This window comes from Ovis aries, chromosome 1 (genome assembly GCF_016772045.2).
Source record: "Ovis aries strain OAR_USU_Benz2616 breed Rambouillet chromosome 1, ARS-UI_Ramb_v3.0, whole genome shotgun sequence".
In the NCBI taxonomy this organism is placed as follows: Eukaryota; Metazoa; Chordata; class Mammalia; order Artiodactyla; family Bovidae; genus Ovis; species Ovis aries.
The window spans coordinates 27,019,400-27,035,617 of record NC_056054.1 but is presented as its reverse complement, the minus strand read 5'-3'; the positions used below and the strand labels follow the sequence as shown (position 1 = coordinate 27,035,617).

The 16,218-nt window shown below is 46.6% G+C and overlaps 1 protein-coding gene across 1 annotated transcript; it reads right to left on the bottom strand.

Annotated features, from left to right (window-relative positions):
• Nucleotides 1-1,803: 1,803 nt before the first annotated feature.
• On the bottom strand, nt 1,804-9,352 carry GPX7 (glutathione peroxidase 7). Its single transcript, XM_027970265.2, has 3 exons — nt 9,181-9,352; nt 4,264-4,525; nt 1,804-2,571 (listed from the first exon to the last, which is right to left on the bottom strand). Exons 1-3 carry the CDS (start codon nt 9,313-9,315, stop codon nt 2,408-2,410), a joined length of 561 nt encoding a protein of 186 aa, XP_027826066.1. The 5' UTR covers nt 9,316-9,352; the 3' UTR covers nt 1,804-2,407.
• Between the last annotated feature and the right edge of the window lie 6,866 nt (nt 9,353-16,218).

The following is a 16,218-nucleotide window of genomic DNA, read 5'->3' as shown; positions in this document are numbered from 1 at the left end:
GGAAGGCTGCAGTCCATGGGGTCGCTGAGGGTCAGACACGACTGAACGACTTCACTTTCACTTTCCACTTTCATGCATAGGAGAAGGAAATGGCAACCCACTCCAGTACTCTTGCCTGGGGAATCCCAGGGACGGGGGAGCCTGGTGGGCTGCCGTCTATGGGGTAGCACAGAGTCGGACACAACTGAAGTGATTTAGCAGCAGCACCAGCAGGGTGTGGATGGTGGTCAAGATCTTGAGAAAAAATGAGATGGCTGTGGCAGAGCATATGAAGTGAGAAAAGGGACCAGCCTAGAAGCCCAAGGAAGACCAACAGGAAGGAGTGAGCAGCGGAGGAAGAGTCACCAACAAACGCCCAGAAGGAAGGAGCACCGGGAGAGATGGGGGAAACCAAGAGAAGGCAGGGGCAGGAAAGCTGAGGGAAGAGAATGTGTCAGGGAGAGGAGCAGTACAGTCAGCAACGTCAGATGCGGCTGACAGGTCAAGCAGGGTGAGGTCAGAGAGATGTCCATTGAGAATGTGGTTCTGAGATGTTCATCACAAACATTTCTGTGATAGCTGGGTTTCCCCGTGTGTGTGTGTGTATGTGTGCCCGTGTCTCTACAGAAATGATCACGCTGCAAGCCAAAGCATGGAGAACAATATGCAAGGACAGGCTGGAGGCCACCACGGGGTGGTTTGTGGTCAGCCCACAGAACGCCTTCATTTACTCTAAGCTTTGGGGAAGGAATATTAAAGCAGGCTTTGAGGATTGTGAGTGCAGATCAACCCTTTCTCTGTCCAGTGGGAAAATGGAAGACAGCAGAGAGGGAACCATTTTCTCAGTCTGTGAGGCAAGGGCACAACCAGAACTTGAATCTGAGTCTCCTGCTTCTAGAAGAGTGACTTTGGGAGAAGCGGACATGAAATTCTCATTGGCCAATAAATTATAGATCAGTGACTTTGCTCATCAGCTCAGTTTTTAGATACCTCTTTTTTAGATTTATATAAAAGTGAAATACATATTTTACATATAAAATGTAAACATTAAAAAAATACCTAACAAAGAAAGCGAATGACTCCTGTTATCCCACCCCATGCCCTCACAGACAGCAACAATTAACAGTTTTGTCCATATCCCTCCCTCCCTCTCTCCCGCTTAACATTGAAATTTTTAATAAAAATATTATTCTTGTTTATGCTGGATGTTGTTTTGCGCGTGCGCACGTGTTCATTATAACTTGCCTTTTTTCACTTTTGGACAACTTTCAGCATAGAAACTAACTCATTTGAACAACTGTACTAGCGGAGCATTTGGTTTTGTGTCATAATTTGCTACAAAACCATACTGATAGATACAAGGTTGCATAAAATATTCACTATAACGAACAATGTACATGTATATTACTGTACATACATATTTGCACAGTTTGGGAGTCTTTTAAAAGGAGAAATGATGGAGCAAAGCGTGTAGACATTTTGTTTTAAAAGATACTGACAAGTCATTCTCTAAAAACCTGTACCAGTTTGTCCCACCAACAGCTTATGTGAATGCCCATTTTCCCACATCTTTACCAACAACAGGTATTATCATTTAACAAAATCTTTCCAACTTGAATGAAGCTGAACATCTTTTCATATTTTCATGATCCATCTCTATTTTTCAGTGAATTACCTATTCATATCCTTTGCCTGTAATTGAAGTGTATTTTTGGTCAGTGAATTCTTATCGGGCAATAATGATTGGTTTGATTAAAATAATTCTGAGAAGATTTTGTACCAAATTGCTAAAAGTTTACCTCCAGGGACCAAGAGTACAGAAAATGAGGGAGATACGTTCATTTTTTATTTTGTATCATCTTGTATTATTTTACAATGAATTGTGTTACTTTTGTAATTAAAAAAAATACATAGGAAAACAGTTAACAGCTACAAATGTTTGGCCTGGATTCTCATGGCTATAAATTCATGTTGAGTTCAAGTTTTTATTGATCACAACTTATTTTTTGGTACATATGCAAAAACCACTTATTGAATGCCTCCTGGTTAGCTGGCACTGCCCTTGGCACTTTCATAGGCTTTTCATCCTCATCCTCACAACAGCCCTGTGAGGTAGGAATTGGTCCTGCTTTATAGGTAGGAGATTATTGCTTGAAATGCTTCTATTTGCCACACATTTTCATGGGCTAGAGGTTCCTATCGGTTGGTGAGTCATTGGTCAAGAACTCTCACTGGTCAGGAGTTCCTAGAGGTTGCTCTAAGATTCAAATAATCAAGCTACTAGAATTTTCCCCCAACAGGAGTGATGGGGTAGGGGGGACGAGAGTGGAGGAGAGTCAGTGGTCTCTCCCTTTGTAGCACCATTTCATTTTGCTTTGGTCACTCATGCACAGTCCGGGGAGGGGATGGGGGAGAGGAGGGAAAGTGGTTATAAGTCTTCTCGCTTCTTCAGGATGAGCTTCCTCACAAGCGCTGTAACCTGGGGCCTGATTTCCTCCACCGACACGGTTGGGTCCCAGGCTCCTACCACCTTTCCATCTGGGGCCACCAGGTACTTCCAGAAGTTCCAGGTAGGCTCCTTCCCAGAAGTCTCTAGAGAAAAGGAAGGAGAGCAAAGCGTGCTTCTGTGTCCCGTCTCCTGGAAGCCCATTAGCGGTATCCACCCCTCCCTTGAAGCACTGGTTCTATTAGCTAGAATGAACCGCAGAACTTTTAAAGGTCCTGATGTCCAGTCCATACCCACAGACCCCTTAAGGAAGAATCTCTGGGGGTGAGACTCAGGCATCAATATTTTCTAAAAGTTTTCCAGGAGATTCCAGTGTGGTGCCTAGGTTGAGAACCATTGCTTTAGAATTCTGTCAAGTGCCTGATAAGGCAATATCTGACCTTCCTTTATTAATGATCTCAGAGACTTCCCTGGCAGTCTAGTGGTTAAGAGTCTGCTTTCACTACAGGGGGCACAGGTTCAATCCCTGGTTGGGAAACTAGGATTCCGCATGCTGCATGGTGTGACCACAAAAAAACAAAAAGTTTTAAAGACCTCAAACTACTGCATAGTCTATAACCTGCTCTCTGATTTAATCCCTTTTTTGGGAGTATTAATTTAATTTATTATAACATTGTTTCATGTTTTGGTTTTGCGGCCATGAGGCATGTGGACTTTTAGTTTCTCCCACCAGAGATTGAACTAGTGCTCCCTGCACTGGAAAGGGAAGTCTTAACCACTGGACCACCAGGGAAGTCCCTGACTTAATCTTAATGGTTCCCATATATTAGTCCTTGGACTGGTTGCATCTGAATCATGGTGGTGGTGGTGGAGCGGGTGCTTATAATTAAACAGATTCTTGGGTCCTGCTTCACTAGGTCTCAGGCTAATGTATTTTAAAGAGCTCCCCAGGTGCTTCTAAAACATGGCCAGGTTTGAGCTATAGCTATGGGAACTGGGAAGGAACTAATAAAAACACACGGAGGGGGAAAAATATTAGGACTGACCCATAGAGCAAAATTCAAATTGCCTCAGTAAGGGACCTTTGGTTTGCAACACTGCTGTTTGTCATTTACTCTTCCAGGTGAATGGGTTCTGGGGGAGGGCAGTGAGGGATATGAAAGCAACCAGAAGCATGGAGTGGGAGGTGGGAGAAGGCAAAAATGGAGCCCCCAAAGGAAGGGAAAAGCCTGAGAAAGGAAACAGGATTTAATGACAAGATTGGCTAATGACCCCATTTTGTGGTTCTCAGGCTTCTGGGAAGGGATCTGTTTCTCAAGTACTAAGATCTTTTCTTCTTTTGTGTATTTTGGGGCTTTTTTTATTTTGGCCGTGCCTGACAGCTTGAGAGATCTCAGCTCCCTGACAAGGCACTGAACCCAAGCCCTGGAAGGCAGTAGAAGTGATGAGTCCTAACCACTGGACTACCCAGGAGCTGGTATTTTAGCTTTCCCTCCTGCGGTCCCCAGACTGACTGCCTCTGCCTCAGGACAGGAGATAGCTGTCAGCCCTCTCCAGGAATGTGGTGTCGTCCGTGTGAAGCTAAAATCTGAGAGTCCAGTTTCCTTCTAGGAGCCCCTGCGGATGGTAACAGGAGTGGAGAGAAGACTGCAGAGTGACTCGGGGGGAAGCTGCAAGGCAGTAAGGGTGGAGATGTTCCTAGGCAGGAATACTCTTCAGTTCATCCTCACAGATTTGTGCTAGAATAGACCATCAACCCAGCTGGGGGCATGAAGAAGGGGCCCCAGGTCACCCAGCCAGCCAGTAGCTTCTGCTGCCCAGCCAGCTGAGGGACTCACCAGTCAGGTACTTGAAGGCAGGGTGGGCACCAGTGCCGGTGACGGCAATCTTGCTAAACATGGGGAAAGAGACACTGTACGTGCGGCGGGCAAAACTCTCGATCTCCTTGTTGCTGTCGGGCTCCTGCTGGCCAAACTGGTTGCAGGGGAAGGCAAGCACATTGAAGTGGTGCGGCCCCAGGTCCCGCTGTAGCTGCTGCAGGGCCCGATAGTGCTGGTCTGTGAAGCCGCACTCGCTAGCCACATTCACCACCAGGGACACCTGGGCAGCAAAAACAAAACCCAAACACATACACAACCCAGAGAAGAGGCACATGCCCTGATGTGCCCACATGTGTGACCCCTCAACAATAAAAGCATTCTCTCATATATGCAAGAACACAACGTATACGCATGTAAACAGTGCTCTCACATATACACAAATACATACACACGGGCACAAATGAAATCAGACATGCAGGGGCTTACAGATATGTGTGCATACACGTCCATAAACAGAACAAGCACACAGTAGACATCAATGGGTCTGCCTATGGCCCAGGACACAAAGATACTTTGGCATACATCACTCATGCCCACACACACAGAAAGAACACCATCACAGAGAGAGGCACACATACTGGTGAACTCCCACCAGGAGGTGATACAGGAGACAAAGGCAGACCTGCGTTTAATTTCTGGCTCAGTCAGCTAGCAGTCATCATTCTATACTGGAGTTGCCTGTATACCTGTTGGTCCTCCCTTCTAGAATGTGAACCTGCTGAGGGCAGGAGCTATGTTCACTTCACTGGAGCTGACACATGGAAAAGTCTTAGAATGTATGTGCTGAGTGAATGAGTAAGTGTGCACATATAAATGATTGCCTATGTAATGGGTACATAGACAGACGTGGTTTTCTTGATAAAAGGATCTCAAGAACCTCGGGGCAATCATTTTTTGCCCTTCTCCCTCCAGCAAAAAAATATACCACTTTCTTCTGTCTCTAGACTAACCTTTAAATTTATAATTGCCTTATAACACATTTATTCATTGCCTTCAGGTGATAAATATAAAGCTGGCTGATGGAACTCGATTATATGACTGCAATTACAATTTTGGCACCAATGCTCTATTTTTCAGCTTCTGGTTACATATTATTGCAGGATTTAAAATCTTACCCTGTATCTGGGCAGCCAAGTCCTATCAATCTGGCCACCTGTTAATACAAGTGGCGGGATTATACCAGTTGGCTCCGAAGAGAGCCAGGGGCAGCTCAGGGCACTAGACATGCTCAGGCTGGGCAGGGTTTCTCAACCTCAGCACTACTGACATTTGGGGGTGGGTAATCTGTGTTGTGAGGTGGCTGCCCTGTTCACTGTAGAATGTTTAGCCACATCCTTGGCCTCTACCCACTAGCCGCCTAGTGTTACTAATCAAAAATGTCTCCCCCAGACATTCCTGAAAGTCCCCTGGGGAGAAAGATCACCACCAGCTGAGAACCACTGGGCTGGATGATGAGAACCATTGGGCTGTAACTCCCTCACCCATTTCTTGGGGCCCCAGCCTGTGGCCATTTTGTCATCATATGCCATATTGTGAGACCCCTTCAGCTCCCTTCACTAGTTAGAGGTCTTCCTCTTTCTTCTCTGCTGGATCCCTGGGCACTGAGAGCATTAAAGGTTGTTTATCTCTAACCTACATCTTGTGTGTCTGCCCATACTTTTAGAGAGAGGGAAATCCTACTTCTATTTCCATGCCTGAATCCAAAAAGCTTATCTTTAAGTGACCAAAACACAGACATGCCTATGTGCTCAGTCACGTCCAACTCTTTGTGACCCCACAGACTATAGCCCACCAGGCTCCTCTGTCCATGGGATTCTCCCAGGCAAGAATACTGGAGTGAATTGCCATTTCTCCTTCCAGGGGAATCTTTCCAACTCAGGGATTGAACCTGTCTCCAGCACTGGCAGGCAGGTTCTTGACTACTGAACCACCCAGGAATTTCGAAAACACAGATACACCCAAATACACACAGTTAATTTACATATATACATATATAAGTACGGATGCAAACTCATGTGTATGCAAAATAAATAAACCATTCACACTGTTGGGGGGTGGGTTTCCCTGGTGGCTCAGATGGTAAAGAATCCGCCTGCAACGTGGGAGACCTGGGTGTGATCCCTGGCGTGGGAAGATCCCCAGGAGGAGGGCATGGCAACCCACTCCAGTATAATTCTTGCCTGGAAAACCCCCTTGGACAGAAGAGCCTGGCAGGCTACAGTCCATGCGGCTGCAGAGTCAGACATGACTGAGCGACTAAGCGGCACACATACAGTATACTCAGGCCTACATGTACATAACCTCACAGCACAGGCAAGGGCATTCCGAGTGTCACGCATTCATCTGCACTCCACACTGGTCTAAAGGACTGTCTCCCAGCTTGTGCCTGAGGACACAAGCCACTCAACTTTGCCCATGGCTATGTCTCCCTGTGGCAGGCACGTAGTATTTGTAAGGAAGCCAGTGGGTTTTTTTTTCTTCTAATTAAAAAACAAAAAAAACCTGTAGTAAAATACACATAATGAGCCAGTAGCTGTTTGCAGGTGAATGAATGACTATACTGCCAAAGGAGCAGACTAAGCTTGGGTTAATTCATAGTTATCATTTACAGCTTCCTGGCCTGTCTGTTACTGGTTTCCCTCTAAAGCTGGAGATTAAGACATGGGCTCTGGAACTGGACTGCCTGGCCTCAAATTCTAACTCCACCTCTTAGCATCTGGGTGAGTTTGTGGATTTTTTGTTTTTGTTTTTAAATTTCTTTCTGATTGAATTCTAGGCCTCTCACTCCAATGCTTTTTAGGATTTATCAATGACCTAGAGGAAACATTCAGAATTCTGGGACCACTTTCTGGGTTTTTTACAGGATTTCTGTTCCTCGCATCCTGGATGCCTTATTACTTCTAAAAACAAACAGTCTGTGTCTGTTTTTGCCTTAGTACCTTTTACTATTAGAAATTATATTGTTCGTGTCTCTGTTCTTTTCTTGTCTGTCTCCTTTCGACCTCATATAAGCTCTATTAAAATTGAAACTTCGCCACTTTGTTCACCGCTGCATCCCCTGTACCCTCAGGGCTGGCATGGTACTTAGTATATAGTAGGTTCTCAATAATAAATGAGTTAACAAGTAGAAGAGCTGGTCAAGTGTTAAACCTGGGGCTCTCTCTGATGAGCTGCACTAGAGGGAAGGGAAGGCCCGAATGGGAACGGGTCCTGCTCTGACTGGCTATTTCCCTGAGTCCTGGATGAGATTTCTGCTGGGGCCCAAGAATCACAAGCACACAGCACTCTACCAAGGGTTTCCACACTGCGAGTCATTTGAACCTCACAGTACCTTGGGGAGGGGGGGGACCCTGGACAAGGGCTACTATCCACAGGACTCCCAGCATAATTGAGAATTTCAAGGGGTAGAGAGTACTTTCTTCACTGAAGATGGTCTTGCTCCTGGAAGATTGCTAACAGCCGTTTTCTTGTGTGGTTCATCCAAACCTGGAGGCTGGGCCTACCGATCCATTAGAGACAACTCCTTATCCTTTCCAGGTCTACCTTGAGAAATGAACATGGAAGGCTCTTTGTTTCACACAGTGAAACATTTAGGTCCCTGAATAAAGTGTTTAAGGCCCCTTTTGATCACTCCCTACCCTCTTCAGCCTCATCTTTCAGCGTCATGCTTTATACTCCTTCAAGCAGAATGAGGACTTCACTCCCTTGAGGACTTCATTACCCCTCGTCACCCTTCTTGCTGTTTATTTCTGAGCCTTGCTTCCCTGGTGGCTGAGACCTGGGTTCAACCTCTGGGTTGGGACAATCCCCTGGAATAGGGAAGGACTACCCACTCCAGTATTCTTGCCGAGAGAATTCCATGGGCAAAGGAACCTGGCAGGCTACAGTCCATGGGCTGGCAAAGAGACGGGCTGAGGGACTCCCACTTGGCACTGGCAGTTCTCTTTGCCTGAAATACTCTTCTCGGTTTTGCTAAAACTCTCTCTTGTTTCAAAGACTCACCCAGGCACACTTCCTCTCTCAAGTCCTCTCTGTAAGGAGGTAGCAGTTTTACTGGATGACTTCCATCTCAATCTGAGCTGCCATCTTAAAAGTTTGCCTAGAGGAGACCACGGATGGATGGGCGGTTCTCCTCCAGGCTCCCTGCTTTCTAGCGCTGTGTGACCCTCCATCTCTGGGTCTTAGTGTACTCTCTAAAACTGGGCTCCCCAAGTCTAAACTCTGCACTGTCCTCTGGGCTCTATTTCCTGATGACCTGAGGTGGAGCTGATATAATAACAGAAATAAAGTTCACAATAAATGTAACGCATTTGAGTCATCCTGAAACCACCCCACCCTCCCCACCCTCTGAAAAAATTGTCATTAATGAAACCAGTCCCTGGTGCTAAAAAGGTTGGGGACCGCTATTCCAAAAGACGATGTAAGGCCCCGGTGCATCTGAAGTGACTACTTCCTCTGCACCAAGCTTTCATTTCCACAGTGTTCTCACTGCACTTAATATCGCCAACTGCCTCTGTTCCGGTCGCGGAAACTGGGGATGGGAGAGACAAAGGCTGCTACTGTTAATTTTTAAACCGGTGCGTGACAGGCTGCGCCCCGCTGCCCAAAAGCGCTGGGAGGGAAATCGGCGCGAGCAGCGAGAGTTTCGGGTTTCACCGCGCACGCCGGGCCGTGCCACGTAGTCATGGGACAGACCCTGCCGAGGATCTGGGGGCGCCACGCCCGGGGGGGATGCCTGGGTGGGGGCGGGGAGCCAGGGCTGGGTGACCGAACGCCCCGAGTCCCACGGAGCCCCACCCGGCAGGGTCCTGGGCGCTCGGCTCCCCGGCCAGGGTCCGGCGGGGCGGCGCCGAGGCCCGGCGGGCGGACACTCACCGAGCCTCGGTACTTCTCCAGCGACACCAACTTGCCCCGGATGTTGACGGCCTTGAAGTCGTAGAAGTCCTGCTCCCGCGGCGCGCAGGCCGCCGCAGCCAAGAGCAGCCACGCCGCCGCCCGTGCCGCCACCATGACTGGCTCCGCAGCAGGCGGCGTGGCGAGGGCAGAGGCAGGGCAGGGGGCACAGGCGCAGCGGGGGCGGGAGGCAGGAGGGGGGCGGCCCCGGCGCCACGCGGCCCTCCAGCGAGGACGCGCCCCCTTCTTCCCCGCGGGCGGCGGAGCGCCGGGCTCTGGGCCTCGGTCTCCCCATCTGTACTGCAGGAGTGATGGGCTCCGCGCCCCTTCCCCGACCCCAGAGCCGTGGTTTCAGGATTCTGATCACCGAGATCCGAATTCGTTTCAGTGAGGTTTCCTCTTGTTCCAGGATGCATGGAGAGGGAGTGGGGAAACTGCAGCTGGGAGCTCCCCTTCTGATCAGTGCCCTTTGGCTGGTCGCTTCACCTTTCTGGGCCCCAGTTTCTCATCCGTTCCCGTCCTCACGCACCTAGACAGGACCGAATGATAGCAATAGAAAAATGGATGCGAAACGTTTTGAATGGTGCCTGTGAACTTTGGGTGAATGAATGAATATTCCCTAAAAGTGATGGGACCGAGAAGACAAGCTGCTGCTGCTGCTAAATCGCTTCCGTGTGTCAGACTCTAGATGGCAGCCCACCAGGCCTGCCCACCAGGCCTACCCGCCTGGGATTCTCCAGGCAAGAACACTGGAGTGGGTTGCCATTTCCTTCTCCAATGCATGAAAGTGAAAGGTGAAAGGGAAGTCGCTCAGTCGTGTCCGACTCTCAGCGACCCCATGGACTGCAGCCTACCAGGCTCCTCTGCCCATGGGATTTTCCAGGCAAGAGTACTGGAGTGGGGTGCCATTGCCTTCTCTGAAAGAAGACAAGACAGAGGGCAAATTTCAGATTCGCCCTCTGGGAAGCAGATTCCAAGATGGAGATTTGCAGTACAGGGTGTTTGCGGGGGAGTACCCCTGGGATGAACACCTGTGGAGGGAGGGGAAGAAGCAGAGTAGGCAGAAGCCCAGAGCGCCATGCAAGCTCAAGGACAGCCGTGGCTGACCCCGCAGGGGCTCTGGAGCTAAAATGGCCGGCCAGAGTTGTCCCCAGGTGAGCTAAGATGACCAGACCAGGCCTTTATATCCCTGCCTTCATCTCTCATGGCGTGTGGGACCATCTGGGAAGAGGTCTGACAGGAGCCAAGGTGTCTGTGGTGCATGGCTGACAGTTAAAGGCCCTTCACTGACAGTATTCCCAACAGCTGGTGTTCCAAATCTTCCCTGCTGGGGCTTCTGGGAAACATGTCACAGTGTCTCCCAAACTTGGAATACCCTTATGGCACCCCACTAAGTGCCAAGCATGGTCCTGGATGCTGACACTCTCCAGAGGCTCACAAGCTGGTGTGAGAAAACTAGAGCTTTCATGTAATGCGGTATGGACTAAGCACTTCTGCCGTCATTCAGCAAATGCTTCTTCCGGTTCTATACCGGGTCCTGCTCTAGGTGCTCTAGGTGCCTCTCATACAAAGGATAAGAAGAAAAGACAGAGAGGCAGGTAGGTGTGAGGTCACACAGTCCCGACAGGCCACAGTGAAAATTATGACCCTTAAGCCAAGAAATAAAGCTGCTTTTTCTCAGGCCCCGTGGGTTTTGGTATTTTTTATTCCCTGACCAGGGACTGAACCCGGGAGCTCAGCAGTGAAAGCCGAAGAGCCCAAACCACTGATCCTCTAGGGAATTCCCCGAAGCTTCTTCCCTTTTTTTTTTTTTTTTTTTTTAAGCAGGGGAGAGACGGTGAGTCCTATGTTGCAGAAAGAGTCCTCTGGATAGAAAGGGGCAAGAGCAGATGTGCTCCACACGCTGCAGTAGAGGAAATTCTGGGGTTTTGAGACCATCGCTAACCTAGCCACTAGGGAAAGCCTCCTGCAGGTGGTTAACACCAAGATCATGTCTTCAGAGAGGAATGGGAATTCTCCAGCTTGGGAAGGAGGAGGGGAAAGATGTCAACCGAGGTAACTGTCTATGGAGACACAACCCAGAAGAAGTACTTGGCTGTTAGGTGAGAAGGGGTAAGCGATAGATGAGGCTGGAGGAGTCATCAGAGGCCAGAAGAAGGGTCTTGAGAGCCAAGCCAAGGAGCTTGGACTTCATGCTCTAGAGTATGGCTGGCAAAGGTTTTGAAGCTGGGCATAAGGTTATACAGCTGATAGGACTCAGACCCGGGCCTTCAGATTCAGAACATGAGCTCTTTCTGTACACCAGGGCAGCTTCTCTCTTCAGAAGCAGACATTTTAAGGAGGTGTGGAGAATAGGAAAACAGCTGCTCTAGGCAAGGGCCAAAGCAAAAATAAAGTACTCCTGCCTTCATGCTCCTCCTTCCCCATGTCTTGTGGGAGTCTTGAGGCTGTGATGGGTCCTGTGGAATAACACCGTCCCCTCTTCTCTGCCCTGCCCTTGCGAATCTTTTGGTCTCACTTCCTGCCATTTGTCCCTTTCACTCAGCCTTTCCTTGCATGTCCCAATCACCAGGAGTTCTCAAGTTATGCCCCACAAAACTTGGGAGTTTTGCCAGCTTGGCCAACCTATTTCCTGTTACAATCCAGATACCTAGGCATTTCTAGTAAGCAGAGAGGGGAAAAATTGTAGTGAATTTATAAATTTCGCTTGTAAATTTCTCACTGGGCATTTCCCTCCTTCCTGTTCATGCTTCAGAACCCAGCTCAGATAACATCCTCCTCTGAGTCTGCACTTAATCATCCTGTCCTCTCTGTTGCCTTTGTACTTAGGACATTTTCCTGTTAGTGAGCTGATGATAATATTGTGTAGTTGTCTGTTTCCATGGTCTATCACCCCATCATACCCGAATCATCTTTGTGCCCCCCTGGCACAAGCTAGCTATTCAGTAAATACTCATTTTTCTTAAATGTTCTGGTGACTTTTCACTACTTGTCTATACTGGAATCTAATATGAAATGTTGATTTTAGCCAACAGTATATATTTTATCAGGTTTCCCAGATGGTGCTAGTGGTAAAGAATCTGCCTGCCCATGCAGGAGACATAAGAGATATGGGTTTGATCCCTGGGTTGGGAAGATCCCCTGGAGGAGGGCATGGCACCCTGGGTTAGGAAAGTCCCCTGGAGGAAGGCGAGGTAACCCACTCTTGCCTGGAGAATACCACGGACAGAGGACCCTGGCAGGCTACAGTCCATAGAGTTGCAAAGAGTCAGACACGACTGAAGCAACTTAGCACACACGCACATATTTTATCATTTTATTTTCAGTCCACTGTATACATTTTTGGTGTTTCTGAAAGAGCACAGCTGTTTCTAGGTAGTCCATTGACACAAACATGAGGCCTCCAGGCACAGACAAATGCACCCATAGTCTCAGCTGAGCATCTGGAGAAGTAGAGGACTCAATCTGGATCCCCCATACTCCTCTTTCCTATAATAAGCTCAAAGAAGGGTTTTATGGGCATTTAGAATACTTACTGGGTTTTCCTGGTACCTCAGCTGGTAAAGAATCCATCTGCAATGCAGGAGTCCTGCGTTCAACCCTGGGTTGGGAAGATTCCCCTGGAGGAGGGCATGGAAACCCACTCCAGTATTCTTACCTGGAGAATCCCCATGGACAGAGGAGCCTGGTGGGCTCCGTCCATGGGGTCGCAAAGAGTCAAACATGACTAAGCGACTTAGCATAGCACAGCCCAGAATACTTATTAATGTTTGGCTTGTTCAACAAATTGTTGAATACCTACTATGTACAAGACATTAATTTCATGGCCAGGAATATAGTAGTTAATAAAACAGAAAAAAAATTTTTGAACTTACAGTCTAATGGGGACAGGAAAGGATAATAATTAAAATTTATAATATGGAACATACAGTACATTAGATGGTGACAAGCAAGAGAGAGGGATAGAGAATGTGGTGGTGGTGGGAGGGGATTACAACGTTATTTCAGAGATCAGGAATCCTCACTGGAAAAGTGGTTTGGGCAAAGATTGGAAAAAAGAGAGCAAACAAGAGAGAAAACTTGAAGAAAAGTAACATTCCAGGTAGAGAAAACAAGTAAAAGGCCTTGAGGCAGGAAATGATGTGTTTGGAAAACAGCAAGGAGGCTAGTGTGGCTGCAGTGGAGAGAGGGAGGGGAGGAATAACAGGGCATGAGGTTAGAGAGGTAATGGGATAGGAGTGGGGCAGAGACTTAATAGCCACTCTAAAGACATAGGCTTGGAATCTGAGTGAGGTGGGAAGTCATTGAAGAGTTTTAAGCACAGGAATGACATTTCTATTTTAACAGAATCAGTCTGACTGCAGTATTGAAATAAGGAGACTAGTCAGAAGGCTGTTGAAGTCATCCAAGAGGGGAGGGGGCGGGCAACAGAGTCTTAGACCAAAGTGATAGCAGCAGAAGCAGTGGTAGTCCAGATCCTGAATGCATTTTGAAAGTAGAGGCAAAAGGATTTCTTGACAGGTTGGATGTAAGGTTTGAGAGAAACAAAAGAGTCACAGATGATTTTAAAGTTTTTGGTCAGAGGCACTGGAAGGGTGAAGTTGCTATTCATTGAAATGAAGACATCATCATTCTGCAGGGACAACTGGTTTGGAATGGGAAATCAAAAGTTCAGTTTCGGACATGTTAAGTTTGAGTTGCCTGTTAGTAGTGGTATGCTGGTAAATGTTTAACAACTGGCTCTCTAGGGGAAAAAGCCATGTGTAAGTGTGTGTGTATGTGTGTGTATGTATCCCATATCAGTTTGTTATAAAGTTTTCTGGTATAAATGATGCATAGCAAATAATTGACAAATAATAATAAAATATACAATACTCCCTATTGTAAATTCCACATGGCCAATTTATACTTACAGAATGTTTATGCAATTTTTGCCAAACTTGTATTGGTAGCCAGCTAATGGCTGAACTGCTGAATGAGTATAGTTCTAGGATGAATGTTTGCTGATATTTTCATTTGCATTAATGTTGAGATGAAAGTGAAACAATAAAGACATGTTGGAATTCACCAGAGAGACATAAGTGACTTCTATGCTGAATGGGTTAATAGTTTTCCAATACTAAAAAAATATTTCCCCAAGTTTTAAAGTTATTTACAATGTAATAGCTAGACACAATACACTGTAAATTTATTTTGCATTATTAATATTTTCCTATCACTTAAAAATTATGTATTTATTTTTAGCTGTGCTGGATTTTCACTGCTGTGCCGGCTTTTCTCTGGTTGCAGAGAGTGGGGCTGCTCTCTAGTCGTGCTGCAAGGGCATCTCATTGCCGTAGCATCTCTTGTTGCGGAGCATGGGCTCCAGATCGTGTGGGCCTCAGTGGTTGCAGCACATGGTCTCTGTAGCTGCAGCTTCTGGGCTCTAGATCACAGGCTCAGTGGTTGTGGTGCAGGGGCTTAGTTGCTCCGCAGCATGTTGGATCTTCGTGGACCATGGATCAAATCTGTGTCCTCCACATTGGCAGGCAGATTCTTTCCCACTGAGCCACCAGGGAAGCCCTTTCCATCACTCTTAAGTCTAGGCAGTCAACAAAGCAATAAACCAAACTCTCACTGGTAGCATTTGTCAATTTCTGTTGTATAATACTCTCACCATTGTTGATTTCAAGCTACCAACTTGATGTCATTGAACATGGAGTTAGGAAGGGATACAAGAGTAGCACACCATTATATAGTATTTCCATTATACAAGGAGAATAGATGAAAATAACCCTGAGTATAAAAAATAATAAAATATACTGAAAAAATTAGAAAGTGATTAATTTTTAATTTTTATTTTTAATATAATTTATTTTATTTTAAAAATGTACAGAATTTAAATTTTTAGTAATGACTATGTTTAATACTCAATACTCTGATACCTGTTCAGATCGTATGACTCTTTCATCCTTTTCAAGAGGGTTTGACAAGAGGCTGAAAAAAATTCCTGAAAATGTAACAATTGGTATGAGGGGTCAGCTCCAGACACCACTTCTATCTCTAGTTAGGTTGGATATATGAGTCTGAACTTGGAGGAGAGATCTAGGTCAAAGATAGAAACTTACTGGATGATGATGGAGAGTTAGTATTGACAAGAGAAACAAAGATAGTCCTTGGGACTCCAAAATTCACCTTCAGGGAGATGAAGACATCAGGAAAATAAGAGAGAACCAGAAGAGAAGACAGAAAAAGAATAGCCAGAGGAACTTATCGTTTAGTTGCTAAGTAGTGTCCAACCCTTTTGAGACCCCATGGACTGTAGCCCTCCAGGTTTCTCTGTCCATGGGATTTTCCAGGTAAGAATACTGGAGTGGAGTGCCATTTCCTTCTCCAGGGGATCGTTCCCACTCAGGGATCAAACCCTCATGAACCTGCATTTCCTGTATTACACGCAGATTCTTTACCACTGCACCACCTGGGAAGCCCTAGGCAGAGGAAGAATAAAAACCAAAAGAGCTCAATGGCATGGAGGTCAAGTGACACATTTGTCCCAAGAAAGAGAGAGCAATAAATTAGTTAAATGCTGCTGATAAATCTAGTAAGAATAGGACTGAGAACGGAACATTGGATTTAAGAATATGTCCTTCACCAATAAAGGGAATTAAACAAAAATAGTATTTTCATGCCTCTTTTTCATTGCTCATGCTGCTCCGTCTGCTTGAGTTTGTTTTTTTTCCCCCTTCCTTATCCTTACAGCAAGGTCCCATCCTGCTTCTAGGCTTTATCAGTCTCAAAAGGAAACAGATGACATACTCAGATTAGGATAATTAGACAAAGGTTTATTCACAAGGAGTTCATGATCTGAGCCACAGTCAGCTCCCGGTCTTGTTTTTGCTGACTGTATAGAGCTTCTCCATCTTTGGCTGCAAAGAATATAATCAATCTGATTTTGGTGTCGACCATCTGGTGATGTCCATGTGTAGAGTCTTCCCTTGTGCTGTTGGAAAAGGGTGTTTGCTATGACCAGTGCGTTCTCTT